Source organism: Pseudophryne corroboree, chromosome 4 (assembly GCF_028390025.1).
Source record: "Pseudophryne corroboree isolate aPseCor3 chromosome 4, aPseCor3.hap2, whole genome shotgun sequence".
NCBI classification, from domain to species: Eukaryota; Metazoa; Chordata; class Amphibia; order Anura; family Myobatrachidae; genus Pseudophryne; species Pseudophryne corroboree.
Window position 1 is genome coordinate 244,857,821 of NC_086447.1, and position 12,540 is coordinate 244,870,360.

The window sequence follows — 12,540 nt, forward strand, 5'->3', positions numbered from 1 at the left end:
TCTTTCAGGAGATGGCTGTGCTGATCTTATGTGAAGCAGTGACCTGTCCACTCAAATTCTTATGTCAGCAGGGCTATTGCTTGGTTTTCTAGGGCCTTCCAGCCCGGAATCATGGTGTGCCACTGTCACATACCTCTCAGCTTGTACCAATGCTTCCACTCTGCGGAGAGTACCTGCCCATACCAAAAAGATATCCTCCTGCAGGCATGCCGCGTTTACCCTGTTTTTCAGTGAGTACAGGGCTACTTTTGCAAGGACAGTGTCATGAGCAGCTGAGGCAATCAGGAAGCCTAAGATCTTGATAGTGGAAGGATAAAGAGTCCTGCAACCAAACTGACAGGTTCCGGTAGCACTGACTGGGGTGTGAAATGCACCAATATAGGAAATGTCATGCATCCACAGTCTTAAAATCAAGCTGCTGTTAAGACATACTTGCCTACCCTCCTGGAATGGCCGGGAGGCTCCCGAAAATCGGGTGACCCTGTCGGCCCCCCGGAAGAGCAGGCAAGTCTCCCGATTTCAGGGGTCATACCCTTCCCGGCTGCCCACTTAGCGAGTGAAGTGGGTGGTCTGGGCGGGCGATGACGCGATTCTTGTTGAATCGCGTCATCATAGCCACGCCCCCCGCTGTATAATGCCGGTAATTGCTGCATTACACAGTGGGGGCGTGGCTTGCATGATGTGATCCAGCAGCCACGCCCCCGTCCCGCCTCTGGTCCACCCTGCTGAGCCGACCGGCTGCTCTCTCCCGGAGAGAGCAGCCCAAAAGTCGGCAACTATGTGTTAAGATTATACCAATATGTGTTTTTGAAGGGAAGGCTGTAGCACAGCAATGTTCTACGTATCTTTACAGAGGATAATGGAGGAAAGAATTAACATTCACCATCAATCTACTCTCATTTTTGTCATGAATATTACCTGAGATTTAATAGAGTTAGACAATGCCAGATGAACAATTGCCCATGAGCCCCCTCACATGGGTAGGCGAGGGCCACACAGAGCTATATCCCCAGCGTGGGCAGCACTGTGGCATAATGTGAACTGTGGCTTCTGTGTGGCATAATGTGAACTGGGGGCACTAAAGTGTGTTCAACACATTTCCGGGGCTAGCAGTATTTACATATTATACTTATTAATGCCATCACCAGTATATCATATTGACAATTTTATTGGTGGGGGCCCCCACAAGTTAGTTGCCCCGACCTTGGAATTTAGGTTGGAGGGGGGGAGTTTGACCACAAAAATGAGATACACCTGAGGACCTTGCATTCTGTGCTGCACAAGAGGTAAATATCCAATTCACACTTATGTTACCTTGGCAACCGGTTGGTGTGTCTGACACAAAGAAAGCATGTGGCCAACTTCGATATGTCTATTTCATTTCCATATAACACATGAGATTATGACAAATCATGGTATAATAAGCACATATTATTCAACAATATTACATTTTTTCATAAGAATGAAAAGTTATTCCATCATAACACACACATTTTATCATTTTTGTTGTATTTCATATTGGATGAGCAGCACAGTTCTGTTCCCTATGAGGCACTCTGCATACTAACATGGCAATAAAACATGGATGAGAAAGATATCTGCATTATTTTAGCTTGTTCATTCCTCTCCCCATGAGACAGGCAAATACTGTCATCACCATTTTTGGTTTCACTTCTACCAGGTCGTCAGGCAGGGCGTAAATCCGGGCTCCGATCTTTCTGGCGATGGAAATGGCATACCTTTAAACAAATGAAGGGAAATGTTATAACTTAGACATTGTCTTTGCAGAGTTATAGTACTTAGAAATGCAAAAGATGCCTCTCAAATTGTTGTAGAACTACAAGTCATAGCATGCCATGCCAGAATTTCTTGTACAGTAGTTATACAACAGCAGGCCCATGACTCATGAGTGCATCTGATATGAGGAAAAGAGTGGGGGCCCTGCCTGTTTAATTTATACAGGGCCCCATAATTTCTGATGGCAGTCCTGACCACACCTCCACCACCACCACCACTCTGAAACACTGACATAAGGCAGACTGGATCCATGGATTTATATATTGTTTAACTCCAAATTCATGTTACAGCAGAAATCAAGATCATGCAAAGTTTTTCCTATCTTTTGGTGAGCCTGTGCCCACTACTGACTCAGTTTCCTGTTCTCAGCAGGCAGGAGAGGAACACGATGAGGTCTTCTGCTACTCTAGCCCATCCACTTATAGGATCGACATGCTGTTCATTTGATTTTTTGCATACCACCGTAACACATGGTAATCACCTTCCTGTCAGCTTGGACATTTTCACATACAGAATTGACATTCAGTGAATGTTTTAAGTTTTGCACACCCCTTTCTGTAAACGGTTGTATGTGAAAATCCCAGGAAATCACCGTCATTTTTGAGTACAAAAAAAAAACTCCATAAACCTTTTGGGGGAATTCAATTACATGCAAAGGGGCGAATCAGCCATTGCCGTTTCAACACCAGCAATGGCAGCCCAATCCGGGTGTAGTAAGGTATGCTGGCGGCCGGGCTCCCAGCGGCCAGCATACCAGCGCCAGGATCCCGACCGCCGGCATACCGACAGCTCGGCGAGCACAAATAAGCCCCTTGTGGGCTCGCCGCGCTATGCGCGCCACTCTATCTATTCTCCCTCCAGGGGGGTCGTGGACCCCCAAAAGGGAGAAAAGGTGTCGGTATGCCGGCTGTCGGGATTCCGGCGCCAGTATACTGTGCACCGGGATCCCGACAGCCGGCAAACTGAAGACCACCTGCCCAATCCACCACCTTCTCCCGGCCGGATTCGCCTAAAAGCACTTTTGAGCGAGATCCCCATCCCAGTAAAGTGCGGTAGTGTCGAGCGGATTCGCCTGGCGAATCCACTGGCACTTGATTTAATTTATGCTGATGTTTGGCTGGAATGGACATGGGACTGGTGGGCATGTGGTTGGATGATGGGTGAGTGGGTGGGATTTTAATATAGGAGGTGACTGCAGTGTTCCATTTATATGTGGCAATTGTCCTGAGGCATCAGAAAAGCTGGAATCACCCCTGAACATTACTGGTTAATTACTACATGTTTTTTTTTTTTTGGTTATTTTTTTAAGTATGATGTAAAGAAGTAGAAGGAATTATACTGGCTAATCTTTCCCACCACTCTAGTGATCTCTTTGTAATTTGTTACTCATCCGAGCAAAGAATAAGTAAAACCACTTACTTTGCATTGTTCAGTTTGTCTACTTCTGAAATATTTCCCCTTTTTACCATATCGGCATTGACAGCTTTAGGTGCAATAGCATCAATTAAGTCGAGGACAGGCAGACTCGTGCTAATGGACTTATCCTGAAAGCAAAATGATAACACAACATTAACTATTAACATGTTTTATAGTCACACCAAGGCGGAAACTGTCTTTAATGGGTTTGTATTGAGTGCTATGTTATTTACTGAACTGTAGAAAGTGACTAGCTGGGTTTTCGAATTCATTTTTTCAATGACTTGATTATCTGTTATATAAAACCATTAAATAATATGTACTGAAGAATACATAATTGGATCTTACACAGTAATAAAGTACGGAGGAGTGCAAAGAAGAGGTGAACTAAATAATTACATACAAGTACATTTGTCTATCATTGGTCAAATTGTATGTTTCTCTGACTCTCTAAGGGAAAAAAAGAGAAAACACAACATCTGCATGGTACAAATGCAAAAACATATGTCAGAACATTTTAATACACAAATACTATTAATCTGATGAAAGTAACACATTTCAAAAGTAGATTCATTTACACTTTTAATTAATAATCCACACCGGCCTTATTACTCTGTGAATCCTAAAACTGGCTCCCCATATCCTACAGAATCCAAAATTCAGATTACTCACCTATGAAACATAAACAAAACCACCTCTACTGTACATACAACTCCATTCTCATCTCAACATACTGACCCTTTTTCCCTCTTAGATCAACCTATGGTCTGTGCCTTAAATTCTCCCTGATAACTGCCTACAAGGTTTCTCCCATGCTGCTATACACCTATGGAATTCCCTACCACACCAGATCAGACACTCTCCCAACCTTCAAATCTCATTTGAAGCAGAGCTGAAACTAGAATTTTTGTCACCCGGGACAAGGCAGTAATTTGTAATTATGTCCCCGTAATGCCCCTTATAGCACATTATACTCCTTATAGCACATTATGCCACAGAAATGCCCCTTATAACGCATTCTGCCACAGTATTGCCCCTTAAACACATTATGTCCCAGTAATGCCTCTTACAAATGTGTCCTCTTTAATCCTTGGAGCAGTCACGCTAAACAGCCCTTCAAGTTGCGCCACCACGGCGGGACTTGGTAGCACCAAGTGTCTTTCTTTGCGTCTTTTGCAGCGGAAATTTATCTTAGAAGCAATGTAACACAATAGGATGCACGGTCAGCTTCTGCTGATTAAAATGATATGCAGCATGCCTATATTGTGTGTAATCGGCTCTATCTGCATCCAAAATGAAACGTTACAGTGTTTCCCAGGAAAACACTGTAGCATAGCATTTAGTATGCAAATACAGTCACAGTCACACACAGAATATAGGCATACTACTGTACATATCCCTTTTTTCAGCAGAAGCTGCTCGTGTGTCTTATTGTATTAAATTGCGTCCAAGACACCAATTTTTTAACTGAAAAAAACACAAAAAAGATGCTCAGCACTTTTTCGAGTCACAAGCCACTCACACGTTATGTGTAACGCGACTTGTAGCGCATGGAGGGAAGTTGTAAGAGAACACATCTGTAAAATACATTCTGCCCCAGTAATGCCCTTTATATACTTTCTGTCCCAGTAATGTCCCGTACACATTATGCCATAGTAATGCCCCTTATAACAGGTAATGCCCTTACACAATATGCACCAGTGGTATGCAGTTGAGATGCCGGCAGTCGGGGTCCTGACCGTCGGGTTCCTGACTGCTGACAATGCCGACAGTGAGAAATCCCGGCTAACGGGCTATTCCCACTCATGGGTGTCCACGACATCAATAGAGTGTGAATAGAACCTTTGATGAGTGCATCCAGCCACCGAGCCCGCAGCATGGCAGGCGCAGCGTGGCGAGCGCAGTGAGCCCGCAAAGGAGCGCTGTGCACTCGCCCTGCTGCCGACATACTGACAATCGGGATGCCTTTGTCGGCCGGATCCTGATCGTCTGTAAAGCCTACTGTCCCGCTTCAGCAATGCCCCATTTCACATTATGCCCCAGTAATGCCCCTTACACATTCTGCCCCTTATAACACATTTTGCCCCAGTGATGCCCCTTACAAATTATGCCCCATTAATGCCCCTTACACATTACACTCCAGTAATGCCCATTATACATTATGCCCCAGTAATGCACCTCACAAATTATACCCCCATCCCCGACTCACCACCCCCTGTGTCTCTCTAGCAGCAGGGCTTCTCAACGGCAGGGCTCGGCAGGTGGGCAGGCTGCATCAGCACATGGATGTTTGAGCCGAGGAAGCTGCTTCTGCTCGTCCACCCTCTCTCTTCCCTGCAGCTGCTCCCAGAATGCCATGCGTGATGTCATCAGCGGCATTCTGGAAGACTGGGTCTCCAGCCAACTATAGCTTGGCGGCGGGCAAGTGTGGACGAGCAACCCCGTCAAATTAGATGGCGGCTGCGCCCAGGGCAATTGCTCACCAGTGTCGGTACCCCTTTGTGTCTGGCTCCCGGGGTGCATGCACCCCTCCCCCCTAATTGCGGCCCTGTTCTAAGCGCTCCCTAACTTTTTATTTCATGTTTGCATTGAATTATTTTATGTATGAATTGTTTTCCCCGCTTTCCAGTGTTGAGGCAAATTGTGGAACCTTACAAACTGATAACAACAGCAACACTAATAATAATATTGATAATAAGAATAATAAATAATTATATAATAATAATATATCAACACATTTTGTCACCAAGTCAGAGAAAAAATAATCTGAAAACTCACTGGATTTTACAGCAAGAAACAATCGTAAACATACCCCAAAGGCAAACAAAAAGTAATTACAGTACAGAAAGATTAAGGTTTATGGAATGACCTTCACAGTCCCCAGACCTGAATATAACTGAAAATTTACGGGGAGATCTTAATCACATAATGCAGGCAAAACAAGCTAAGAATATCTCTGAAGAGTTCTGCAGGGAAGAGTGGGAAACCTTCCTGCAGTCAGAAGAGAGAAACAGAAGAGTCTCTTTGCTGGCTACAAGAAGAGTCTAGAAGATGTAACTTCTACTAAAGGGCCCCATACACTAGAACGATAATGGCCGATTTCATCCAATTTCGGGCATTCAGGCAGATATATCGGGTGAAATCGGGTATTTTGGATGTGTTTCCAATCCGATGCGCGTTCCCGTGAGGGTCGGATTGGCTCCCCTAGATCGTTAGTGCTGCACTCATGATATGTCAGTTCCCGCAGACATGGCTGGGATTGCATACGGTATATCGCATGCAAAATGTACCAAATCGTATAGAATCGTATGGAACCACTCCCGGGAAGCTCCCGGGAGAGTTCAAGGGAAATCGCCTCCAACTTCAGCCTCAGACATATTGTTGTAGTGTATGGGGCCCTTAAGGATGGAGTTTCAGGGAGTCCAAAGGGTTTTACATTCTGCAATCACTGTTTTTATGTTCCTCAATTTAATGATTTCAACAAATAAATAATAATTTCGCATTAAATTGTGCAGAAATATGTCATTTTATGTTTGTACTCTTTGGACTTTGTATCAAATGTTGATCAATTTTCAGTAATACATGCAACACACACCAATAATATGTATACTGTATGTCTAATGAATTCAATTATTTTGAGATTTGTATACCATACTATACAATATCTATACTTCTATATTTATTACTCCTTGAAGGTGTTGTTATGCTGCAGTAATTTAGTGTGGTCCATTCCAAAATACTGAGTGGTCTGTAAAAACGCAACCTGTATTAGATTGTTACAGTACCTTGTTGTTAAAATAATTTTGTTACTGTGACTATTATTAAAAACAGCAAAACATTTAAGTCCAGATCGGAAATTGTGCAAAGAAAATAAAGTGTGTACAGTGTAAAACAGACATGTGCTCTTTATTCTGGATTCACTTTGTCTATTATTGTATAATATAATTTATTTTTTTAAAACATGTTTTTATTGAACATATCACAAATTCATAGAGTACAATTGGCAAAAAGGAACAATCTGTCCACACAAAAACAATAAGGATAAAATATGACATACAGTACATGCACATAATCAGCATATCGTGACCAGTATGAATTGTATGCCTAAACAATATAGGGGTATATGCAATTGTGGTCGAATTCCCGAAAATGTCGAAAAACGGGACATTTTCGCCCCCCAAAAAAAAAATTCGACAAAGCAATTCAGTACTTTTCGTCAAAAAAACGTACTTTCCAAATTCGACTTTTTGAAATTCGACATTTGTCAAATTCAACATTTCTGCAATGGTACAAATGCGGCAATTTGACAAAAGTATATTCAATTGAAGATTGTAAATTCGACAACAGTGCTTTTAGACAGTAAATTCGTCATTTTCAATCCGCCACACTTTGCTGGCGGAATCTAATAAAATTTTTTAAAAACATGTTTTTTTTTGGTGTTTTTTTTATTGGTAATAACATATCTATTTATATTAGAAAGGATTAGGTACTTGGTTTGTCTATTTTGGAGGCACAAGTATTATTTATATATTTTAAAAAAAATATATATATATTTTTTTAATGGAATGGTAAAAATCTGAAAAAAAAAATGCGTGGGGTCCCCCCTCCTAAGCATAACCAGCCTCGGGCTCTTTGAGCCGGTCCTGGTTGCCAAAATACGGGGAAAAAAATGACAGGTGATCCCCCGTATTTTAACAACCAGCACCGGGCTCTGCGCCTTGTCCTGGTGCAAAAAATACGGGGGACAAAAAGAGTAGGGGTCCCCCGTATTTTTTGTACCAGCACCGGGCTCCACTAGCTGGACAGATAATGCCACAGCCGGGGGTCACTTTTATACAGCGCCCTGCGGCCGTGGCATTAAATACCCAACTAGTCACCCCTGGCCGGGGTACCCTGGAGGAGTGGGGACCCCTTCAATCAAGGGGTCCCCCCCAGCCACCCAAGGGCGAGGGGTGAAGCCCGAGGCTGTCCCCCCCCATCCAAGGGCTGCGGATGGGGGGCTGATAGCCTTGAGTAAAATGTACGAATATTGTTTTTTTTGGGCTGATAGCTCCAGCCTAGAGTCCAACACCATCAACAGGGGAAAATATCCTCAACAACCATGACAGCTCTGGAGCCCACAGACAAGCCATGGCTCTATATCTGCCACCCCCTCTCTCAGCTCCTCTGGAGATCAAATAAATAGTAGGCTGGCTAGTATTGGCTGTGCCAGTTTAATAAGGTGAATAAGACTCTTTATGAATGTTTATGACAGTCAGTCTGGTCAAAGACAGGAAAAAAGAACTTCAAAGACCCATAATACAATTAAAATGTCATACATTGGTACGTAAATATCTGATTTTACTACTATCAACAAAACACTGGTTACCTTGAAGCTGGTGATGAATGTGCTCTTGTTTGCACTACTGAGAGTTTCATTTACCCACTTAATGATAGTTCTGTCATCAATCTTTTCCCCCTCTCCAAGGTCAGATAACACATTTAGTGTGTACCTAGTACAGAACAGATTTTACTGTAAGTAAGACATGATATGAGGACAACATGCATACACACACTGCATATCTCTAAACCTGGCGTTACATGTGCCGGTCTTGCTGTGCAGCCCAGGTGACAAGATAAAGGATAACCGTCACATTAAGCCACAAACAAGGGCTGCCAAATCGGTCATTTACAGTATAACACAGGTTTAGTGCCTGGTTCACACATTGCTTACATTTCATCCTGGCAGTGTGGGTAGAAGATGACCATGTACGCTGACTGATAGTAGCTATCTTCTGGTTACACCTTCCTATATACCAGATAATCATCCATTCATATTAACTTGTAGATGTATTCAAACTTCGAGGGAGGTGATTGGTTGCTATGGGCAACTTCTCCACTTTATCTCACTTGAAGATTTCATACCTCTCCCCATTATATCTTTAATGTATGGGGGCCTTAATTTTTTTTTTTCTAAATTAAATCTGTCTAATACAATATCGCATTGCAAAATCATTTTAGACAAGTCAGCCAACATATACTAATTCCTGTATCTTATTATTATTCCTTATTTATACAGCAGCAAGGATCAAGTGAATGGATTTAGTGGTGGTACAGCCAGTGATAAAACTACAGGTGTAAAAATGAGCAAGCGTTCTGGAGTACTGAGTTGATCGGTCACCATGCTAGTACAGAATTCATTTGGGAAGCAACTGGCACATAGGAACAAGATTAGGAAAATAGGACCCATACTGTAGCCACATGAGTACAACACTCCCTATGTGTTCCATTTAGAACACTATGCAAGCAGGTTACACTGACCATATGGATAGCAATGAACTGCACGACACAGCAGCGACAATGAGAGAATGGTATCTGCAATTATTGTATGCCTATGAGTTCCATAGGGACTTATGCACAAACACAAAATAAAGATTACACTGTACAACAATGAAATACTTTAACTTGTTTCCTTTCTATAAATAGTCACAATTTACTAATTTGAGGTAAAGAGAAATGAATATGACTTCGGAATGTTTTTATTAACTTTAGTTTTTGAGCTACACTACTTGCGCTATATGCACTTCATTATTATAGTCATAGTGAAAAATAGGATTTTAATACCTACCGGTAAATCCTTTTCTCCTAGTCCGTAGAGGATGCTGGGGACTCCAAAAGGACCATGGGGTATAGACGGGATCCGCAGGAGACATGGGCACACTATAAGACTTTGAATGGGTGTGAACTGGCTCCTCCCTCTATGCCCCTCCTCCAGACCTCAGTTATAGGAACTGTGCCCAGGGAGAAGGACATTTCGAGGAAAAGGATTTTTGTTAAACCAAGGGCGAGATACATACCAGCTCACACCACAACACACCGTACAACTGGATTACCAGGAATACCAGATAACAGTATGAACTAACAACAGCAACAAGCTGAATATAACTGATACACAACCTTCGTGTAACCGAAAACAACAAGTATCAATACAACTGCAAGTAACAGTCCACACTGGGATGGGCGCCCAGCATCCTCTACGGACAAGGAGAAAAGGATTTACCGGTAGGTATTAAAATCCTATTTTCTCTTACGTCCTAGAGGATGCTGGGGACTCCAAAAGGACCATGGGGTCTATACCAAAGCTCCAGACCGGGCGGGAGAGTGCGGACGACTCTGCAGCACCGATTGAGCAAACATGAGGTCCTCATCAGCCAGGGTATCAAACTTGTAGAACTTAGCAAAAGTGTTTGAACCCGACCACGTAGCTGCTCGGCAAAGTTGAAGTGCCGAGACCCCTCGGGCAGCCGCCCAAGATGAGACCACCTTCCTGGTAGAATGGGCCTTCACTGACTTCGGCAACGGCAATCCAGCCGTAGCATGAGCATGCTGAATCGTATTACAATTCCAGCGTGCAATAGTCTGCTTGGAAGCAGGATTTCCAATCTTGTTGGAAGCATACAGGACAAACAGAGCCTCTGTTTTCCTAACCCGAGGCCGTTCTGGCGACATAAATCTTCAAAGCTCTTACGACATCGAGAGATTTTGGAACCGTCACGGCATCCATAGCCACAGGCACCACAATAGGTTGATTTATGTGAAACGAAGACACCACCTTCGGCAGAAATTGTTGACGAGTCCTCAATTCCGCTCTATCCTCATGGAAAATCAAATATGGGCTCTTGTGAGACAAAGCCGCCAATTCTGACACCCGTCTGGCGGACGCCAAGGCCAAAAGCATGACCACTTTCCAAGTGAGAAATTTCAACTCAACCTTTCGCAAAAGTTCAAACCAGTGAGACATAAGAAATTGTAACACCACGTCAAGATCCCACGGTGCCACAGGTAGCACAAACGGAGGATGGATATGCAGCACTCCCTTCACAAAAGTCTGAACTTCAGGAAGGGCGGCCAATTCTTTTTGAAAGAAAATAGATAAAGCCGAAATCTGCACTTTGATGGAACCCAATTTCAGGCCTGCATCCACGCCTGCCTGCAAAAAATGGAGGAAACGACCCAGCTGAAACTCCTCCGCAGGAGCTTTCTTGATTTCACACCACGACACATATTTTCTCCAACTACGGTGATAATGCTTCGCCGTGACCTCCTTTCTAGCCTTAAGGAGAGTGGGGATGACTTCCCTGGGAATACCCTTTCGAGCTAGGATTTGGCGTTCAACCTCCACGCCGTCAAACGCAGCCGCGGTAAGTCTTGAAATACGCACGGCCCCTGCAGTAACAGGTCCTCTATGAGAGGAAGCGGCCAAGGATCTTCTATGAGCAATTCCTGAAGATCCGGATACCAGGCCCTCCGTGGCCAATCTGGAACGACGAGTACTGCCGGAACTCTTGTTCGTCTTATGATCCTCAACACTTTTGGAATGAGAGGAAGTGGAGGGAACACATATACAGACTGAAACACCCACGGAGTTACCAGGGCGTCCACTGCACTGGCTTGGGGGTCCCTTGACCTGGAACAATACCTCGGAAGCTTCTTGTTGAGGCGAGACGCCATCATGTCTGTTTGAGGAATTCCCCAACGCCTTGTCACTTCTGCAAATACCTCTTGATGAAGAGCCCACTCACCTGGACGGAGATCGTGACTGCTGAGGAAGTCTGCTTCCCAGTTGTCCACGCCCGGATGGAAGACTGCTGACAGAGCGTTCACGTGTTTTTCCGCCCAACGGAGAACTCTTGTGGCCTCTGCCATCGCCGCTCTGCTCTATGTTCCGCCTTGGCGGTTTACGTACGCCACAGCTGTTACGTTGTCCGACTGAATCAGGACAGGTAGACCTCGAAGAAGGTGTTCCGCTTGCAGAAGGCCGTTGTAAATGGCTCTTAACTCCAGAACGTTTATGTGGAGACAAGTTTCCTGGCTTGACCATTTTCCCTGGAAACTTCTTCCTTGTGTGACTGCTCCCCAGCCTCGGAGACTTGCATCCGTGGTCAGCAGGACCCAATCCTGGATCCCGAACCTGCGTCCCTCCAGAAGGTGAGAACTTTGCAGCCACCACCGGAGAGAAATTCTGGTCCTGGTAGATAGACTTATTTTCCGGTGCATGTGCAGGTGAGACCCGGACCATTTGTCCAACAGGTCCCACTGAAACACCCGGGCATGAAACCTGCCAAACGGAATGGCTCCGTAAGCCGTAACCATCTTCCCTAGCACTCGCACTCTCTGCAGTTCCGTGTCCAGGATCATGCCCAAGAAGGGCAGCCGAGTTGTCGGAATCAACTGAGACTTTGGCAAATTTAGAATCCAACCATGATGTTGCAGAACCGTCAGGGAGAGTTCCACATTTCTTAGCAACTGCTCCTTCGATCTCGCCTTTATCAGGAGATCCTCCAAGTA

At 44.3% G+C, this 12,540-nt stretch overlaps 1 protein-coding gene across 2 annotated transcripts in view; it reads right to left on the reverse strand.

The window, feature by feature from the left end:
- Positions 1-715: 715 nt before the first annotated feature.
- The window catches only part of PLS1 (plastin 1), a 285,009-nt gene continuing 273,184 nt past the window's right edge, over positions 716-12,540 (reverse strand). For both annotated transcript variants that reach the window (XM_063915993.1, XM_063915994.1), the window contains 3 exons: positions 8,582-8,705; positions 3,217-3,341; positions 716-1,739 (listed from right to left, as the gene is read on the reverse strand). In XM_063915993.1, coding sequence (XP_063772063.1) covers positions 1,604-1,739; positions 3,217-3,341; positions 8,582-8,705 — 385 coding nt within the window. In that variant the 3' untranslated portion in view covers positions 716-1,603. The remainder of the gene's footprint in view (positions 1,740-3,216; positions 3,342-8,581; positions 8,706-12,540) is intronic.